Source organism: Mobula hypostoma, chromosome 16 (genome assembly GCF_963921235.1).
Source record: "Mobula hypostoma chromosome 16, sMobHyp1.1, whole genome shotgun sequence".
In the NCBI taxonomy this organism is placed as follows: Eukaryota; Metazoa; Chordata; class Chondrichthyes; order Myliobatiformes; family Myliobatidae; genus Mobula; species Mobula hypostoma.
The window spans coordinates 62951624-62973978 of NC_086112.1; the positions used below are offsets into that span (position 1 = coordinate 62951624).

Below are 22355 nucleotides of genomic sequence, written 5' to 3' on the forward strand. Positions count from 1 at the left end.
CCACATCTTCACAAACTCCTAAGTAGAGGCACTGCCATGCTTTCCTCACAATTGCATTTACATGCTGGGCCTCCGAAATAATAACATCGAGGAATTTATAGTTGCTTATCCTCTCCACCTCTGATCCTCTGATGAGGACTGGTTCATGGACCTCTGGTTTCCTCCTCCTGAAGTCTCTAACCAGCTGTTGGTCTTGCTGGCATTGAGTATGAGGTTATTGTTATGACACCACCCAGCCAGGTTTTCAGTCTCCCTCCTATATGCTGATTCAACACCACCTCTGATTCAGCCTACAACCACGGTGCCATCAGCAGACTTGAATATGGCATTGGAACTGTGCTAGCCACACAGACGCAAGTGTAAAGTGAGTAGAGTAGGGGGTAAGCACACAGCCTTGTGGTGCACCTGTGTTGATGGAGATTGTAGAAATGATGTTATTGCCAATCCGAACTGACTGGGGTCGGCAAGTGAAGAAATCCAGGAAATGAACAAAGAAGAATTGAGGTCTAGATCTTGGAACTTAATGATCAGCTTTGAGGAGATGATGGTATTGAATGCTGAGCTGTAGTCAAAAAAAAGCATCCTGATGTATGCACCTTTGCTAGTCCAGGGTTGAGAGAAGAGCCAATGTGATGGCATCTGCTGTGGATCTGTTAGCCAGTAGGCAAAGTGGAGCAGCTCTAAGTCACTTCTCAGGCAGGAGTTAGTATGTTTCATCAGCAACCTCTCAAAATATTTCATCACTGCTACTGGGTGATTATCACGGAGGCAGGTCACCACACTCTTCTTGGACAGTGGTATAATTGAAGCCTGCTTTAAGCTGATGAGTACCAAATACTGCCGAAGCGAGAGGTTGAAGATCTCAGTGAACACTACAGCTAGTGATCAGCACAGGTCTTTAGTACTTAGTCAGATACTCTGTCTGGGATGGATACTTTTTATGGGCTCACCCTACTGAAGGCTGCTCGTTCATTGGCTTCAGAGACGAAAACCAGAGGATCATTAGGGGATGCAGTAGTTTCTGATAGTTCTTCCATGTTTTGACAGTCAAAGCAAGCACCAAAGGCATTGACAAACGAGAAAATCTGCAGATGCTGGAAATCCAAGCAACACACACACACACACACACAGTGTTGGAGGAACTCAGCAGGCCAGGCAACATTTACGGGGAAAAGTACAGTCAACGTTTCAGGCAAGACTGAAGAAAACAAAAGTAGGAGATTTAAAAATGGGGGAGGGGAGAGAGAAACGCAAGATGATAGGTGAGGCCAGAAGGGGAAGAATGAAGTAAAGAGCTGGGAAGTTGATTGGTGAAAGAGATACAGGGCTGGAGAAGGGGGACTCTGATAGGAGAGGACAGAAGGCTATGAAAGGGGGGGGGGGAAATCACCAGAGGGTGGCGATGGGCAGACAAGGAAATACGTGAGAGAGGGAATAGGGTATGGGGAATGGTGAGAGGAGGCATTACCAGAAGTTCGCAAAATCTCTGTTCATGCCATCAGGTTGGAGGCTGCCAAGGCGGAATATAAGGTGTTGTTCCTCCAACCTGAGTGTGGCCTCATTGACAGTAGAGGAGGTCATGGATTGACATTTCAGAATGGGAATGGGAAGTGGAATTAAAATGGCTGGCCGCTGGGAGATCCTGCTTCTTCTTGTGAATGGAGCATAGGTGCTCGGCGAAGCAGTCTCCCAAGCTACATTGAGTCTCACCGATATACAGGAGGCCAAACCAGGAGCACCGGACACAGTATACGACACTAACAGACTTAAAGGTGAAGTGTGGCCTCACCTGGAAGGACTGTTTGGGGCCCTGAATGGCAGTGGGGGAGGAGGTGTAGGGGCAGATATAGCATTTTCTCCACTTGGAAGGATAAGTGCCAGGAGAGAGATCGGTGGGGAGGGACAAATGGATTCACTTTTCCCTCTCTCACCTTACCTCCTTGCCTGCCCACTGCCTCCCCCCTTTTCTTTCTTCCGTGGCCTTTAGTCCTCTATCAAACTCCCCCATCTCCAGCCCTGTATCCCTTTCACCAATCAACTTCCCAGCTCTTTATTTCATCCCTTCCCTCTCCCGGTTTCACTCATCACCTTGTGATTCTCCCTCCCCTCCCCCCACTTTTTAAATCCACTCATCCTTTTCTTTTTGCCAGCCTTGCCAAACATCGACTGTACTCTTTCCATAGGTGCTGCCTGGTCTGCTGAGTGCCTTCAGCATTTCGTGTGTGTTGCACAGAAGGTAATGACACATCTGGAAGTGAAGCCCTTCTGAGTCCTAGGTTGCTTTTTATAAGATGTGATAGCATTCAAGCCCTGCCACAACTGTTGAGCAACCTTCACTGGTTTGAGTTTGGTCCAGGATAGCCATTTCACATGTGAGATGGCTTTCTAGCAAAAAAGGTGAGTGGGTGACAACGAATGCAGATATCAAGGCCACTTCAAATTTGACAATCATATCCTCCAGAATATTTTTAATCCTGAGCAAATTCCTGTATCAGATGAAAGTCCTTCAGAAGACTACAATAAATCCCATCAAGCAAAAATAGCCTGGCCAGATGCTGAAGAAGCTCTGAAATCATTTATTGCATTCTGAGGGACAAATTCAAGTTGTTCTTCAAGCAACTGCGCGACACCATAATAATTTTCTGTGGTAAAGACAGCTTACTTTGGGCAATCACACATTTGAAAGTTGCAACAAATACTCCTGCAGCTCGTGCAAAATCTTCAAGCATTTTTAATCACCCTCACCATCAATGTCTGGTGTGGTACATTACCCTCCTGAGGAAGGAGAGCATCAGTGCAGAGTAGAAATATAGCAATCTACAGAAATGTAGTGATAACTTAAAATATATATGGTAATGCAGTGATGTTACTCATAAAAAAATACAATATTAAGTTATTTTATACAGTAGTTTTTATACTGTTCTGTATAATACAGTTCACAGCTGAACCACAATAATTGATTTACAACTCCATGGAATACAGTATTTCATTTCCCTTATTCTATAAACTTTATTCTTCATTTTTTGAAATTACTTTTAATACTTGACTAACCAGAAAAACCCAATTTCCTATAAAAAGGATAGTAAAGCATTTCTTGCATTTGTTTGATTTCAGCTGAAAAAAATACAAATACCTTATAGGAATATCTGACAGATATTTCTTTTTTAATCTATAGAGATAAAACATCAAGAATATTTCAGGACCATCTTAAATAACTCATGACAATTCTTGTTTATTCTTTGAATACGATACTTTGAAAGTAACTCAACCCACCATGTCAGCAATTCTCCAACCCAATATTGCCTGTCCAAACACCATGAAACTTCATGTGCTTTCTCACTATGGTAGCATCTTGCCTGTCTGCAAATGGTGAAACTCAGCAACACCATGTGATTAAGTTCTGACATCAATCCTTCCACATGCAAAATTTAAGTCCTGCTTGCCAAAGTGCTGTACAGTATAGGCTATTAATTGGTACTGAAATCAAATCTTCCTTTAGTGAAACAGTCAAATACTTTAAAAATACATAGACTAAATTTAAGTTGCAAACTAATTTATCGACAAAATTTAATGCTTACAGCCCAAATACCCAATAAACAAAACAAACAAAATATTCAGATTTTCAAAGGTCAACAATACAGAGTTCAAAAGGTCACGTTCATCCAAAATTTATCACTTTGTATGACAAAGTAACCAGTTACAATCTGCATGACCATCTCTGTCCTCAGAGGTGTTTCCATGGAGACTTGTCACATTAAGCACGACAAACCTGCCTAATGTCATTACATATAATTTGTCAGATGCACATTTAAGGTAACCGCTTGAACAAGATCATTTGTTGCCAATAAGTACTTTTGTGTTACGTTAACCTTGCCCTTTCACCGGTCAAATACAAGTTAGTATACAGTGCATTGATAGGGTTGAAGTACCGCATGAAATGAGGCATGGACTTCTTTCAGATCTGTTTCAGTAACAACAAAACCTATCTACCAGACGTGTTCAAAGTTAACCTGTTCCTCTCCATACTTGATTAGGCACATGAAACCAAATCGCTTATTGCATAGCATGACACGGCTAAAAAAAATATCAAAAATTCCTTAACTCTAACAAATGCATAAGGTTCCATTTAACCAAATAGTGAATACACCTGCTGCATAATATCCAATTCCAAACAAAACACAAGATAAGGGGTTAAAAGAACAGCAAGTATTTGGAATTGCAGGCATTTAGACACTGTTGGTCTAACCTCAGCCAGGCCATTTGCTGGATGTCTCTCAGGACTATTTAACACAATGGGGCAATTTGCTTTTGTCTCATTTATCCACAGGATAAAGTCATTACAGGTTAGATTGAGAGCCTCTGTCTGACAGGACCTTAATGATGCTTAAAACAGTGTCTTCTGAGAAATGGTATGGTGTTTAATTCAATAAGGAAACACTAACAAGACAAATGTTGAACTTGATTACACTCTAAGTTGAAATCAATAGCTAATTTTGCACATTAAATCTTCATATTATTTTACACCTCCCAACCTTATTGGGTTAATGAATGGGTTTTGTTGTAACACATCTATTTTATTTCTTTCCCTTTAAAAAAAAGTGCAAAACCTTTTACATTTAAGGATATTGAAGTTTCAGTACAGCAAGGGGGGAATTAATAATGCAGTATATATGAAAGAGTAGTTGTTAAAATTAATAGAACAAACACATATTTAATCTAGAAATATGGCCTAAAATACTAAAATAATGCAAAAGGAAGACTACAAAAAAGAATTTGGGAGTTAATATGTCCAAGCATTGCACAGCCAAAAGACCTACCAACAATGGCTTCATTATTACTTCTACCTCTATTATTACTTCATGTGCCCTTTAAGACTGTCGAAGGTCCCTACATTCTGCACCCTGAGAAACATAATCCAGTAAGTTGATGTTTGTTTCTTTAAGTACTCATGACATTGGTTTAGCTCATCACTATATTTCTTGACCTTTGCATTGCTTCCAACTTGTCAAACTACCTTTCCAATACCATGATAGTAGGAACTTCTCAAATATGCTGGAGATGAAAGCCACCAGCTTCAACTAAAGTCACATGCTCTAATCCACTGTCCATATTTCCATCCTTTACTTTGTAACAGTCCAAAACCAATCAAGACTGCTCAGAACCTGGTGTCCAAGTTCACACTGAAATCAATTTTGGAACTCTTATTTTTGCCACTTAAGGCTATCAATTTTCACCTCGACCTTATCTCAGAACCTCCCACCAACACTTTTGGTTCTTCAAAAGCACGTGAATTGCCCCCCTCTTTCTCAGCTTTCCTTAACTCAAGCTCATGCCAAACTCTGCTGCTCACGTCCTAACTAAAACCAAATCCCATTCATCATTCAGAGAAGATTAATTAGAGATATACAAGATCACGACAGGTGTAGATTAGTAAATGCAATGTTTCCATTAGAAGGCAGCTTAAACACAATGGAACATAACTTTAAAAGGGATTGGCAAAATACATAAGGAGAATGTATGACTACTTTTTCTAAATGAAACATACAGGCATTACCTGGAACATCATATCCACTATTCTTACAGACAGAATCACTAAGTATTTCTAAAGAGAATCAAACAGCCGTGTATCAAATAATATAGTGGTCTAAGGGCAAGTGAGGGAATAGGATTGAACAAATTGCTCCACAAGGAGACTTTTCCCATTAGAAGTCAGGATGAATGACAGACCAAATACCCTGCTTTCTCATGTGTAGAAGTTCCATGGTTCCATGATTTTCTGCTGTGGTCTTGCATTGGCTCTCAGCCAGGTAACAAATATATTTTAAAATTTTAATTCTTGTTTTCAAATCCCTCATGGTCTCAAGACACCATCTTCAAACTCACTCACCCTTTATCATACTGAGATATTAACAGAGGTTGTATTTTGACTTTCTAAGCATTTCTGGATGTCATAACTGCATCACAAGTTAGACTACTTCCAACTGTCAAGACTTTATGTTTTGGAATTCTCCTGATAAACTTCTTCTCCTCACTTTGTGTCCCTCTCTGAGATGCCCTGTGAAGCCGAATTCTGGATATCTTGTGATTATTTTCTCTGATACATCAGATTTTTGCTTGATAACCTTCCTGCAGTGTGTTGGGACATCTTGTTCCATTGCTCCATTGAAGGTGCAGCAAAGATGGATGATGATATAATTTTTGATGTTAGGGTTGAGAACTGACCCTTTCCAAACGACTGGAAAATCCAAAATTCCACATGCATCAGGGGAATGTTCATCCACAAAGGGAAGCAGACATACTGTAAAAGCCTTCATTTCATTGAAAGATCGATGGATAACCAGCAAAACCAGCAATAAAACAGTGATACTATAGGCAGTTAAGGCTATGTTGTTTTTGATAGTGCAGCAATTAAGAGAGCCATGATATAAATAATACTTTTGATTTTCAAAACAATTTCAAAACTCTTAAAAACAATTTTTCAAGTCACGTGCACCGGCTCTGAGAATATGCTTTATACCAAAACAATCCATGAGATTCTTTCCAATGTGACTGTTACAATCAAATTACAATTTTGACAGTTTGACTGCATTTACAGTTAAATACAAATGGATGAAGACCAAAGGAACAAAAATAGGTTGTTTTTAAATTACAAAAGGCAAAACTAACTTCATTAGACTAATTATATAATAGTCTGCAAATAAGTCACATTTTTAATTTTTTTCCACTTCTATTTCACTGGTCAATGATTTAACCAAAACAAATAATTTTAGCATCATCCTGTAGTACCTCTAATGCCACTTACGTGGGGAATTTGTTCCATCCAGATCTAACTTAACAAGGTTAGCAAATCAACTATTTATCATAATTTAGCCGAGGTGACTTAAAACAATATGACACGAAGCGTGCTCACTTATGATCAGTAAGGCCACAGAGATCCATAAACAATGACCTCCTCGAAGACCAGCTCATTATCAATATCAGCTTCCGTATCCTTCACATTACAACACAGAAGTCAGAGACAACCTAGAGGTCAGTTGGCAGGACACCCAACATCCTGTTCTACAAGAGTACTCGATATTGACTCAGCATACTCATCAGAGCCACAGGACACGCTTTATATCCATGCCATCAACTTTACAGCAGCCGAGGCTGATGTCAGAACCACAATTTGATTGATTTGAATGCAGTTTCTGCTGATGATTGTAACAGTACGTAGCAGCAGGTAAGTGGTTTATTTTCCATCACTCTGTCATTTTGATTTTAATTGATTTCCAATAACAAGCTATTTTAATTATTTTTAACTAACTTTTGCTTAAGTATTTAAATACATGTGGACTATTTATATCAGACACATGTAGACACTGACATGGACTGTCATGAGACCATCAGTGGAGACTCAGACTCTACCGCCTGAGTTAGCACTCATCCTATGAACTAATCAAGCAAAATCTGATCCACTATAAATTTTAGCAAATTCATCAGAACAAGAAACATCTGCACAATTAAAATGGAAATATCATCAGTTAAATTACTTCATTAAAAAATTGCCTATATATGACTTCCCTCCCTACTCACAATCTCAGTAATGGATGTCTCTGAATTCTAATAGTTAATAGCTGAAGGAGCAGAGTGGAAGCAAAAAAATCAGATGCAACAATGTGTATATCGGAATAACTCTTTCATAATTTCACAGTAGGAGCAAGGTTAGACCAAAATCTTGCTAAAATGTTATGGAAGTCAAGGGGAAAGAGGAAAAAAAGGATGTTTCACCTTACAACAAACGAACATGTTCAGAAAGCCTGCCCAAAAGGTTAGCGTTTTTTTAGATGCCGTTCAGGGTCACATCCTTCACACTAATAACATTGCTGACACAAAACAGCACCATCATGATGTAATAAATGCAAGTTGAAGAGTGTTCTTAACCTCCAGTTCACCTTGATCTCTGGTTAAGATCTCAAAGCTTCTTTGGATACTGAATTTGATTTACATTTACAGAACCCCCAATAAATAACCATTAATATGGTTAAGTATTATTTATAATACTGCTACTGAAACACAAAGAGAAACAAGGCATCCCTAGACACACGATGGTTCCAAGAATGTTTCTACACAAAATTTATTTTGTTGCTTAAATGACATTACATAGCATCGCGCTAGATATATTTGTAATCAAATGCATCCAAAAATTACTTGGTTGTTTTTGCTACCTTTTTTTTTGTTCATTACAAATGCTCAGTATAATGAACTAATCAGAATTAAACCACAACATTTCAAAAGGATCTCAAACTGAATAATTCTGGAAAAAGGACTTAGCACACCAAGTGCTGCCCCAGGTCTTGCTGTCTGTCAGGTTTGCTTTCATCTCATCGAACTCCAAATCTGTTAGCAAATCCATTGAACACTGCTATAGTCTGAAAATCTTGGAAGACTTCTAATCCCATACACTGCCTGCTATAAATATCATAAAATTACTGAAATACAGGAGAAGGCCACTTATGCCTGTGTTAGTCCATTGCAAGAGCTGTGCAGCTTGTCCCTTTTTCTCCTTTTCAAGTCAATTTCCAATTTACTTTTGAAATGTTCTGTGGTTTAGCTTCCACAATTTTCTCAGGAACTGCATGTCACTTTTGGAGCATAAAAATTCTCATATCCTCTCCAAGTACCCCATTACTGGCCTTAATTCTATTCAACATGTGTCCCTTCATCCCTCTCTGAATACAGTGGGAAGTTTTTCTTTTTCTACACCAAGGGTTCCCAACCGTTTTTATGCCTTTTTTTAAATTAAATGCAATCATGAACAATAACCAGATCAGAAACGCTGATCAAGTTAACTTGTTCCCAAAGAGAACTCTGATAGGCAATCAAATGGTTCACTGCTGTTCAGCAATAGAATACAAAAAAAATCATACGTACAATTAAAAAATAGTAGAAATACTGGAGTCATGATGAAGTCTGCTGGAGACAGAGAGATTTATACACATGCTGTCTTCCATAATTCAAAGAGACTGAAGGATAAGGTTGCAGGGTGACAAAACGTGGCAGGAGCATTTGGAACTAAAAACTAATCCCTACCGGGAGAAAACAGCATCTGTTCTTTCCGTACTGTTCTCCAGCAGACCAGCCGGAACATAACTCACAAGTACTCTTGAAAGTCAGGTATTAACCCTACCTACCAACAACCAAGCATTGCCATCCTGGTCCCCTTCATGATAACTTATGAAGAAGCATGTGAAATCCCTCCCAGAAGGCTTGGACCCCATCATTGCAGATGTTTCCAACTACAGCATCTGGAAGGCTGTTCCAAGTTCTGATAGCACAGTGAAGGAAGCTTCTATCCAGTGCATCAGGTTCTCGCATCAGGTATAGAAACAGCATGAGCAGGCATAGATAAACTAGATTGTGTGGTGCGCTGTCTCGCATAAGATGAAAGCAGCATGGTGCGAAGGTCTGCAGGGCTGTGGCTGGTGTGCATTTTGTATAGCACAGTAGCTGCAGCAACCTGTCATCTGTGGTGTAAACTACTGACAGCTAGCTTCTCATGAGCTGTGGCTCCATCTACACCTATAATCCTGAGAGCCTTTCTTTGAATGAAATCAAGCTGGCTGAGGACACTCTGTGAGGCATTCATCCATGATAAGCAGGCATACTCCATAATACTTCGTATCGGTCTTTGACTCCTACCACTAATCAAGGGATCCATAGACCCCAGGCTGGGAATCCCTGATCTACACTGTCCATAAAAAAAATCACAGAAGTCTCCTTAGCCTTCTCTAGTCTACGGAAAACTATCCGAGCTTCTCCATTCTACTGACAAACTGAACTTCTTTGACATTATTCCATCTCTGCACTATATCTTTAAACATGCTGCCAAGATCTGAACACGGCAAACTGAGACTTAACGTAAAGATATTGCATACAGTCTTGTTCTTGTACCCTTTATAAAATGAAGGACTCAAAATGCAACCTAGTCAACTTAACTTCTCAATTTTGTGTGCAACGATGTGTAAGTATATTTGGTTCCATCATGAGTTAATATTTTTAATGGGGACTATATAAACTATTAAGATTCATTTTATTTCTTTAAAGTCTAGAATCTAGATTTCTTAACAAAAGCAAAAACTAAAAATCTGCATGACAACTCACATCAAAGTTGCTGCCTGGCCTGCTGCGTTCACCAGCAACTTTGATGTGTGTTGCCTGAATTTTCAGCATCTGCAGAATTCCTCGTGTTTACGTTTTTAAATCTGCATGACAGTTCATTTTTTTTTACAGAGACGATTGATTTCAGGAAAATTAGGTGGTATTTCTCAGTATATGAATTACTGGTACAACTACACATGGTGTACTAAATGAAGTCAATATGCGCATTGTTCACGTGGTACAGAACTGGGGCTGTAGAGGTGATCAGAATGCAGGGAGGTGGGTGGGCATGAAAGACAAGCGGGTAAATCTCAGAGCTCTTAGCTATAAGGATGCAGTTCCACAACCTAGGATTATTTACTTTGCAGAAATACAGCTTCACAGGAGATAAAACTTTTTTTTAAACAACAAGACTGAATGCAGTCCATTCAAGGTGGGTTATTTGAAGCCAATGATAAAAATAAAGGTTATCCTGATACAATCTACAAACAAAGATTTAGTTTCGATGTCAGGAAGTATTCTTTATGCAGAGAGCCTTTGAAGCAAACTACAATAAGTAGCAAGTTTGGAGTCACCACAGTCTTGTAAACTGAAACTGAAATTCCTATGAAAATACGCTATTTGCATTGGGAGGTACAGTGCGCATAATAAGTATTTACCCCCTGAAAGTTTTCATGTTTTATTGTTTAACAACTGTGAACAACAGTGGATTTAATTTGGCTTTTTGACACTGATCAACAGAAAAAGACTCTTCTGCATCAAAGGGAAAACAGATCTCTACAAAGTGATCTAAAATAATTACAAAAGTAAACCACAAAATAATTGATTGCAATAAGTATTCATCCCCTTTTAATATAACACGTCAAATTATCACTGGTGCAGTCAATTGGTTTTAGAAGTGACATAATTAGTTAAATGGAGATCTGCTTTTGGAGACCTCTATGCAGTCAAGTTGTTTCAATTGATTGCAGAAAAATGCATCTGTATCTGGAAGGTCCAACTGCTGGTGAGTCAGTATCACAGCAAAAACTGCACCACGAGGACAAAAGAGCACTCCAAGCAACTCCGCATCCCTTCGAGTACAGCTAAGTCAATTATCAAGAAATAGAAAGAATATGGCACTGCTGTAAATCTGCCTAGAGCAGGCCATCCTCAAAAACTAAGTGACCGTGCAAGAAGAGGACTAGTGAGGGAGGCTACAAAAAGATCTATGACAATTCTGGAGGAGTTACAAGCTTCAGTGGCTAAGATGAGATGAGATGGGAGAGAATGTGCATACAATAACCGTTACCTAGGTGCTTTACCAGTCATAGCTGTATGTGAGAGCGGTAAAGAAAAGCCACTGTTGAAAAAAAACTCACATGAAATCTCAGCTAGAGTTTGCCAGAAGGCATGTGAGAGACTCTGAAGTCAGCTGGAAGAAGATTCTATGGTCTGGTGAAACCAAAATTGATCTTTTTGGCCATCAGACTAAACGCCATGTTTGGCATAAGCCAAACACCACACATCATCAAAACCACACCATCCCTATCGTGAAGCATGGTGGTGGCTGCATCATGTTGTGGCGATGCTTCACTGCAGCAGGCCGTGGAAGACTTGTGAAGGTAGAAGGTAAAATGAAGGCAAGAAATACAGGAAAATCCTGGAGGAAAACCTGATGCCATCTTGGAAGAGAATTGCAACTTGGGGTCATTGTCTTGCTGGAAAAAAAATCTTCTTCCAAGCATTAAGCTAAAGCTATACAGGAATGGCTTTAAAAACAAAGTTAGTGTCCTGGAATGGCCAAGTCAGAATCTGGACCTCAATCCAATTGAGGATTTGGCTGGACTTGAAAAGAGCTGTTCACTCACAATCCCCATGCAATCTGACAGAGCTTGGAGCTTGAGCAGTTTTGGGAAGAAGAATGGGGAAAAATTGCAGTGTCCAGATGTGCAAAGCTGACAGAGCCCTATCCACACAGACTCGAGGCTGTAAATGCTGCCAAAGATAATTCACTAAATACTGACTGGAAGGGGTGAATATTTATGCATCAATTATTTTGTGTTTTATATCTGTAATTGATTTAGATCACTTTGTAGAGATCTGTTTTCACTTTCACACTCAAGAGTCTTCTTCTGTTGATCAGTGTCAAAAAGCCAAATTAAATGCACTGTGATTCAATGTTGTAAAATAAAAAAAAAACACAAACATTTCTGGGAAGGGGGTGAATACTTTTTATAGGAACTCTAAATAGTTAAATGAGAATACTGATGTCAAGTTTTCTATCTCTTGATACAAGAGGTATCTCTTGATTCCCACAACTGAATATCCATGTTGTCCACTGTCACCACCAGGTGATTAGAATTCACAAAATTTCAGGGCTTGGACACAACAGAGAGAAATGTTTTCAAGTAGCAAGACGACAGGCCGAAGGCAATTGGCAAAAGAACCAACTGAAAATATTTGCTGTGATCTAAAAATGCAATTCAAGAGCAGGACCACAGGGAAAAGCAGAGAAGGCCAAATAGTTGAATAGCTGGTATTGACATGGTTGTTAAGTGGCCTCTTCTTGTACTGTATTGTAGCCTGCAATTTACTGTACTTGATAAAGACCATGGAGTTTACATAAAGAATTACTTTCAGCTGACAAGTCATTTAACATCACATACATACCATTTGTTAGTTGTAAACACCCCCCGACTTATGGACACCCATGCATACAAATGGGCTCCTATAATATTTTTAAATTCAAAAATCTAACACACTGTTCATTCCTATAAAGAGCAGAATTATTTTCCTCTCTCCACTTTTAGCAATTGTTCCTTATCACATGTGTGTATTTGATGCCACTCATTATAATACCAAGGAAGTATGCAGGGTTACTATATCGAGTGGCATTCATGTACTTTCTGACTTACGGACAAAACCGACTCAAGGACATCTGTAGTAACAGAACCTGTTCACTACCTGGAGATGATCCCATCTGCCACAGTAACAGCTGAATGAAATGAAATATTGACCAGAGAAATTCCAGAGGAAACATAACTCTGTCCTAGATATGAAAATAACACTGAGCAGTATCATGTGAAAATTAACCATCAAGCTCATGAGTTGCACACTCATTGAGCAACAACCTGCCATTTATATCACAATTTTAGATTAGATTCAACTTTATTGTCATTGTGCCGAGTACAGATACAAACCCAATGAAATGCAGTTAACATCTAACCAGAAATGCAAAGAATAGTGTTATTTACAAAATAACTGCAAATAAACAGTAAGTGCTACAGCACACAAATATAAAAGTACTGAGACAGTACAATATGGGTGCAATACTGCTTAGCGCTGTGATGTGAGGTTCAGCAGGGTCACAGCCTCAGGGAAGAAACTCTTCCTGTGCCTGCTGGTGCGGGAGCGGAGGCTCCTGTAGCGCCTACTGGATGGGAGGAGAGTAAAAAGAGGAGAGGAAATTTCAAAGCAATGCAGACCACAAGTCACAAAAGAAGAGCATAATCAATCAGAATTTCTAAGAATGAACCAGGAGGTATCAAGACAAGTAGAATGATTTAAGAGAGATCTTGTTGGAGGTAAGAGAGAGCATGGGACAGAAAGGCCCAGGGAAGAAACTCCAGGAAGATGAAATTAGAGATATTGGAAGCTTTTAGGACTGGAAGCAGATATGGTGACAGGGAGATACGAGGCCAAGGATGAATGTTGAAAGAATCAAAAAAACTTTTAGCTAAATTGTGTTAAGAAGGACAAGCTGGTGGGCAATTTTGTACTATAAACCCATATGCACCGGAAACTGGATGGACAGAAAATAAAATGACTAATGTAAACAAATATATATTTCCTCCAGCAATTTAAATTGAATTTACTTCCTGTGCTATATTTAGTGAAAACTGGCAGAGTTTAAAGTTTGCCAAGCATTGAAATAGACAAGATATCAAACAGTAAATAAGTTTCAATCCAAGAATTACCTGATGGCATAGGGGCATGAATATGGCACTTTCCCACTTTGTTCAGCACTCTGTACTTGCATATGTAGCAGTTTTCCAACACTTCTAATCAATCCTTGCACATTACTGAAAAAGAAAGATATCATTCCATACTATAGACTGTTAAAGCAAAATTAAGCTACTAAAATACCAGACCTGGAAGGAAATACAAATTCAAAATTTTGATACTACAGAATCAACCTGGACACATGAGTAGGAACAATTCTGCATGATTAGTGAGCAATTCTGCATTTCAACTCAGTGAAGAACCAAGTTGAGCATCTTCACTCTTCAAAAAGAGCAAATTCACTGAAAAGTTTAATCTTCTCCAGGCACATCAGACAGGGCAGAAGACAGGCTTGTTCATAACAGTGAAAATGGTCGAAGACTCCTGACTCAAAGAGAAGTATGTACATTTTACTCCCAGTTGCCAAAATCCAGAAGCAAAGGTAGAAGCATGCAACCTTATAGCACACTGGAAAAAAGAGATAGCAGGGTGGTCACATTAGGCCTTCTTCATCAATAACCAACTCTGGGGACACAGTTGCCCTGATAAGCTAAACAACAAAGTCCAAATATTGTATCAAATCCAGAGTTATTTTCTGATTACCTTTAGTATTTTTCAAACACATAGAAACACAATTGGTGTACTTTTGAAATGAAACAAACCCACTGGTAAAAGACCATTGGCCTTAGTTAAATAGTTATATCAATTTACTAGAAAGTCAAGGCCAGTAAAGGAAGGAAGGAAGGAAGGAAAGGATCCAACACTGAAAACAAATAGATAATTAAATCTACACTGGCATAGTAATCCTAATCTGCCTTTAATTAAAATGAGATTGTAATATTCCAGGAAAAAAAATTCTCATTCAAAGAGCTGCTGCTCCAGGAAGATGACATTTTGCAGGCAGCTCACAAAATAACAGGATACACTTCTTCTGAACTACAATCACTACAATCCAGTTTGTATTTTCCCTTTAAGAAATGTACTTCTGAACCGTCCAAACCAGTGGTTCCCAAAGTGGTTGATATGCCCCACCCGCCAGGGGCAGTGGGAGTTTCTAAAGGAGTGATAAAGATAAAGGGGGCGGTGAGGAGAGGGCAGCTGAGGAATTATAGGCTTATTTTAAGAATTGAACTACTTATTATAAGCATTTGATCCTCAGTGCCTCATTATTGATGACAATGATTACGTAATCACCTCATCTCTTAGTAACCTACCATTCTCTTAAACTTTGCTCGAAGCACGTTATAGTTGTTGAAAAGCACTGTGACACTTCTGTATCTGGCATATCATGAGAATTCTGAAATTATAAATTGTGTTATATCCAAGCCTGTTCACTACTGTAGTATAATGTAAATTAGTATTATTCCCATACTCTAATCACGCAATGACACAATTCCTGTGAATTACGGTATGACGTTCAATAGAGTAAAGTTCAGAAGCTGCCCTTTCGAATGGTCTTCGACCCATTTCTCTATCCCAGATGTTGCTGCCCCACTTTACGTACTTTCAGGCAGAGGGTCAGGTGTTGCCTGAACAATTATGACGTCGTTCATCATTGTTCATTTCTAAGTCTGGAAAGCCCCATACAACTGGAGAAGAACTGATTCTGCCAGCAGCAAGGGAAGTTCTGAGTATGGTTTTGTATCAGTCACTAGAGCGAATAATTAAAACAATTCTGCTCAGACAACTCTGTTCAAAGATGAATAGATGAAATATCTTAGAATGTGGAAGATACATTGTGTAACATACTTAGGACAATAGAATTTGCTCTGGAGTTGAATGAGTCAACTTTGTCAGGCAGTGAATCTTTGCTCGTTGGTTATGTTCGCTTCATAAAAGATGAAAGCATGGTTCAAGAGTTATTATTTGTAAAGGGATCAGAAACAGATACGAAGGCAAAGTCAATATTTCAGGTTATTGAGCAATTTTTCAAAGAGAAGGACATTCCGCTCACCAACATTCTTGCTTGTGCAGCAGATGGGACACCATCAATGACAGGACATCACTGTAGGGTTATTACAGTCTTGAAAAAAGCTGTATCTAACATAGTTACCATTCACTGTGTGATTTACCGACAATATCGTGTCACAAAAAAAACCTAAGTGATCAGCCACACAAATCATTAAATACTACAATCACAGCAGTAAATAAAGTCCCATGCTCTCAATTCTCGACAATTTTGAGAGCTTTGTATTGGGAATGATGAGCAGTTTGAATGCTTGCTGTTGCACACAGAAGTCAGATGGCTCTCAAAAGGAAACTGCTTGAGGCACTTCCATATGCTTTTCCAAACTGTGATAAAATTCTATGAAGGCTTGAATGCTTCATTCAGTAATCAACTCAAGAATATTAGGCATGACATGAAATCAATCTTCAACTGCAAGGAAATGATGTGAATCTTATCAAAGTCAAATCAATCGTCTCCACATTTCTGTCCAAGCTAACCCTATTTAAGTGCAACTTTGGCCATCACAACATTTTTCCTACTTCTGAGCCTCTCTGAGTTGGATCAGAAAGGAAGAATACCAGATGATGATACTCAGGTACACAGTGCCAACCTGGGTGTACTGCATAAAGATACGTCAGAGAGATTTTAGGATCTTCTCTCAATGCAAATTCCAGATTGGATACTAAATCCATTCCTGAATTCTTGTAATGAGGAACTAAAAGAAGGAATGAAGGAAGAACTGATCTTGCTACAAAATGATTTTCTGCTTAAGCCGAGGTTCAACAGGCTATATCACGACTTTCGGCGCAGAACGAAATCTCTGAACACTATGCTGCACTGTAGAAAAAGTCAAGATGTTCTTAATTGCCTTTCCACCATCGTATTTAGTGGAGCATAGTTTCAGTGCAGTAGCCCAAGCTCTTTCAAAGCAATGAAACACAAAGTACTGAACGTGGGGATCTGAAACCCATTCTAAGTGACATTCAGCCTAAGGTTGAGAAGCTGTTTTCACTGCACAAGCCCATTCATCTCAATAAAAGGGGAAAAAGCAATGAAGTAGTGAATAGTTATACCAATAATGTACACTCTAAAATTATTGATAAAAGCTCTTTAACTGTAATTAACTAAAGAAATAATTTTATTTGTAGCTTTAAATAGATCTGAATAATTTTTGCAACTACTTGTCACTGTTTGAATTTACAGTTCCTGTTTTCTTTCAATGTGCATCATAAATCAAAATTCTTTATAGCTTTTACGTAATGTCCAGAAAGGGAGAGGGAGGTGCTGGGAAATGTGGTCTGGAAGCCAAGGGGGTAGTAACCCAAAAGCATATAGGAAGCACTGGCCTAAACAAACTAGCAATTTTATGATCTCCTTAAGGAATCAGTGAACTTGACTCTCAAGAATACAAGCATGGCCATCGTTTGGTGGGGACACTACATCGAGCATAAGAGCAGAAAACGAACCCAGGCTCAGTTCCATTACTCCATGCCGATTAAAGTGTCGAGGCCCAAGAGTGGAAAACACTGGTTCGTTTTCAATGTCGTCTGCCGAGTTTGACCCGTCTCTCTCTTTTCTCACTACCACCATTGAGCGGGAAGTGCAGGAGTCTTGGGTCCCACGCCACCAGTTTCAGAAACAGATGACCTGCAGCCATTGGGCTCCTTTACCGGCTTCACTCGGCTCGGCGCTGAACTGACTATGCAGCTGTGGACTCACTTTCAGGACTCTGCAGCTCATGTTCTATGCATTATTTGTTTACTTTTTTTAAACTATTTGCGTGATTTGTCCTTTTTTGCACATTGGATGTTTGTCGATCTTTGCTGTATGTGGTTTTTGTGCTTCCATTGTTCTTATTTCTGTCATGTTACTTTGTTTTGTGGGTACCTGGAAGAAGATGAATCTTGATGTTGTATATGGTATGCATACTTCAATAATAAATTTAAACTTGGAACTTCGTGCAGTGGTGCAACAGTGGTTCCTTAAGTGGTAGAGCACATGTTCAAGATTTGGAAGGGTGACATATATGACAACTCAAGTTCTCGAGTTATATATCAACAAACACTATTCATAGCAGAGGGTGGGCAAAACAAAGCTCCGTTCCTGAGATCTTGATCCAATTTCCAGTTAGCAACCACGGCCCATTTTTCAAGAGTTCAACTACTGAACAGAGACCAAAGCTGCAAGTTCCACCTGCTAAGAACTTTTCCACCATTTGTAATTCAGGATTAAGGAAGAGAGTGAGGTTTCTCCCAAAGTATTTTTTAAAAAGCTAACTTGATTAATCTCAAAACCATGCCAAATCAAAAATGTTAACCACTCCTCTTTCCACAAGGGCTGTTTACTCTACAGAATGTTTGCAGTGTTCTGTGTGTTAAATGTCAAGATTGAAACTGTGATTGGTTGTAACTAGGCTTCAAGGATACCCTTAGAACTCCAAAGGGTACCATGGCAAACACATGGATCCCACATTAGTGAGGGGCTTTGTGCACACATGGAGGATGTTGACAAACATTAGCAAATCATGGCACCGATGACTATGCAATGATGATTTGCCTTCCTGACAATAATGGATCAAAGAGATTACACATCCCACAATCTCTTTGATCTACTACTGTCAGGAAGGAAGTACAGAAGCATCAGGACTGCGACTGTCAAACTGGAATATAGCTTCCATTTTGGAATTTAATGCCCCAACTAATACTCTTTCCCTCACAGAAGTAACTCCTCACCAGCACCATTTACTGAATGGTTAAATACTAATCGAATTCTCCTGGCAAAAAAAAAATCCAATGTGTAAGGACCAATTACTTCCTGAAAAAACTGGAAGAGATGCAGGATTTTTCTCACAAACAATTGTTACCAGACATAATAGGCATTTCCCTGGGAAACAGCAGGACAAGGAGAATAAGCAAAGGGCTGGCAAGCTGCTATCAGAGAAAGGAGAAGGGCTTTCACTAGTATAACTTTTTCTGCCCAGATGGTCTGTGAGCAATTCTGCCTTTCAGCTCAGAGAGGACCAAACTATAGCATCTTCATTCTTTAATAAGAGCAACTGCACTGAAATGTTCCAGCTACTGCAGGAACAACAGTATATCAGACAAGGCAGAACAGTGCATTATAAGTGGTTTGCTCATAACACTTACAACAGGCACAGAGGCTCTTATTTAAAAAGAAGTACATTTTATTCCCAGTTGCCAAATTTCAAAAGCAGAAGCATACAAGGCTTGCATGTTAGACCATAAGATACAGGAGCAGAAGCAGGCCATTCAGCCCATCGAGTCTGCTCCGCCATTCAATCATGGCTGATCCAATTCTTCCAGTCATCCCCACTCCCCTGCCTTCTCCCCAGACCCTTTGATGCCCTGGCTAAAGAAGAACCTATCTATCGCTGCCTTAAATGCACCCAGTGACTTGGCCTCCATGGCCGCTTGTGGCAACAAATTCCACAGATTTACCACCCTCTGACTGAAGTAATTTCTCTGCATCTCTGTTCTAAATTGACGTCCTTATATCCTGAAGTCATGCCCTCTTGTCCTTGACCCCCCCCCCCCACCATGGGAAATAACTTTGTCATACCTAATCTGTTCAGGACTATTCACATTTGAAATGTTTCTATGAGATCCCCTCATTCTCCTGAACTCTAGGAAATACAGCCCAAGAGCTGCCAGACGTTCCTCATACGGTAACCCTTTCGTTCCTGGAATCATGCTCATTAATCTTCTCTGAACCCTCTCCAATGTCAGTATAACCTTTCGAAAATAAGGAGCCCAAAACTGCACACAATACTGCAAGTGTGGTCTCACGAGTGCCTTATAGATATTCAACATCACATCCCTGCTGTTATATTCTATACCTCTAGAAATGAACGTCAACATTGCATTCGCCTTCTTCATCACCGACTCAACCTGGAGGTTAACCTTTAGGGTATCCTGCACAAGGACTCCCAAGTCCCTTTGCATCTCTGTATTTTGAATTCTCTCCCCATCTAAATAATAGCCTACCCGCTTATTTCCTCTACCAAAGTGCATGACCATACACTTTCCAACATTGTATTTCATTTGCCACTTCTTTGCCCATTCGCCTAAACTATCCAAGTCTCTCTGCAGGCTCTCTGTTTCCTCAACACTACCCGCTCCTCTGCCTATCTCTGCAGCATCGGCAAATTTAGCCAGAAATCCATTAATCCCATAGTCCAAATCATTGACATACATCGTAAAAAGCAGCGGTCCCAAATCCACTGGTAACCGACAGCCAGTCAGAATAGGATCCCTTTATTCCCACTCTGTTTTCTGCTGATCAGCCAGTACTCCACCCATGATAGTAACTTCTCTGTAATTCCATGGGCTCTTACATCGCTAAGCATCCTCATGTGCAGTACCTTGTCAAAGGCCTTCTGAAAATCCAAGTACACCACATATCTACTGCATCTCCTTTGTCTACCCTGCTTGTAATTTCCTCAAAAAGTTGCAGTAGGTTAATCAGGCAGGATTTTCCTTTCAGGAAACCATGCTGGTTTTGGCCTATCTTGTCATGTGCCTCCAGGTATTCCGTAATTTCATCCCTAACAATCGATTCCAACAACTTCCCAACCACTGACAGGTCAGGCTAACAGGTCTATAGTTTCTTTTGGCTGCCTCCCACCCTTCTTAAATAGCGGAGTATCATTTGCAATTTTCCAGTCATCCAGTATAATGCCAGAATCTATTGATTCGATCACTGTTAGTGCCTCCGCAATCTCTCCAGCTACTTCCCTCAGATCCCGATGGTGCATTCCATCAGGTCCAGGAGATTTATCCACCCTCAGCTTCCTGAGCTCTTTCTCAGTCGTAATTTTCACTGCACGTACTCCACTTTCCTGACACTCTTGAATGTCTGCTATACTGCAGATGTCTTCCACTGTTAAGACTGATGCAAAATAAGCATTCAGTTCTCTGGCATCTCTGCATCTCTCACTACAATATCTTCAGCGACATTTTCTATTGGTCCTATATCTACCCTCAACTCTCTTTTACCCTTTTATAAAGAAAGCTTTTAGTATCTTATTTCATATTAGTCACCAGCTTCCTTTCATGATTCATCTTTTCCTTCCTAATGACATTCTTGGTTTCCTTCTGCAAGTTTTTAAAAGCTTCCTAATCCTCTATCTTCCCACTAGCTTTGGTTTCCTTGTATGCCCTCTGTTTTGTAACCCAACAGCACAATTTGAGATACAGGAAACCGCAGAGGCTGGAATCTGTTGCCGGAGGAACTCAACAGGTCCAACAGCATCTTTCTGGAGAAAGGAATTGTCAATGTTTTGGGTCAAAGCATTACATCAGAAGTTCCTTCCCCCACCCCCCACAGGTGCGGCTCAACCTGCTGAGTTCCTGAGAAGGGGGATTTGGGGTTCTAACGTTTTACTGTCATTCATTCATTCTTTGGGGTATTCTTCTGTTTTTGTAGATGTCTGCAAAGAGCAAACGTTTCAGGTTTTGTATTGTATACATTCTCTGATATTAAATGGAACTATTGAAATATTGTTTACAACATCCTCACCACTGCTTCAAAAGTACGAAGTTATCAAATGTGATAGCAGTCTTCTGGTCTGCAGATGCTCATGCAATGCAGCTGGCCAAATATCGGGCAGCACTGCACCTGGTAAGCCGGCCAGTGGTGTAGTGGCATCCACACCATACTTCAAGGTGAGTGGTCCTAGGTTCAAATCTGGCCAGCTCCTTGCACACTTTCCATCCGTGCTAGGGTGAGCGCCAAGCCAACAACTTGGCCTCAAAAAAAAAACAGATAATGTTAAAGAAACAGCAAGGTTGCCACCTGATGCTCCACAAGGCGTGAAGAGGAACAACAACTGCACCTTCTACAAGGATGGGAGAAGTTTATCAACTGGACAAGGTTACAAAATCAAGCCCACAAAATCAAGATCATTGGTGTTGAGAAAGTGCAGAGTTACTGACAGATTCTGCTTTAACATTGTAGGAACACTCATTCCAACCATCTCTGGAAAGCCAGTGAAGAGCCTTGGGAAGGTGTTTGACAGCAGCCTGATAGACACATCATCAATCCAGGCAACCTATTAGGACCTGGAGAGCTGACTGAAAGCAGCTGACCGGTCTGGACTACCTGGCAAGTTCAAGGGATCGATTCTCTGACCACTGCTGGTATATGAAGTTCCAATTTCCATCGTCAAGAACCTAGAGAGAAATGTCAGCAGCTTTCTTTGGAAGTGGCTAGGATTGCCCAGGGCTCTCAGTAGCATCACCCTCTATGGAAAGAACACCAAGCT

The 22355-nt window shown here is 39.9% G+C and overlaps 1 protein-coding gene across 5 annotated transcripts in view; it reads right to left on the reverse strand.

Annotated features, from left to right (window-relative positions):
• The window catches only part of focad (focadhesin), a 255026-nt gene that overhangs the window by 187448 nt on the left and 45223 nt on the right, over positions 1-22355 (reverse strand). For all 5 annotated transcript variants that reach the window (XM_063069010.1, XM_063069012.1, XM_063069008.1 and 2 more), the window contains one exon: positions 14100-14204. In XM_063069010.1, coding sequence (XP_062925080.1) covers positions 14100-14204 — 105 coding nt within the window. The remainder of the gene's footprint in view (positions 1-14099; positions 14205-22355) is intronic.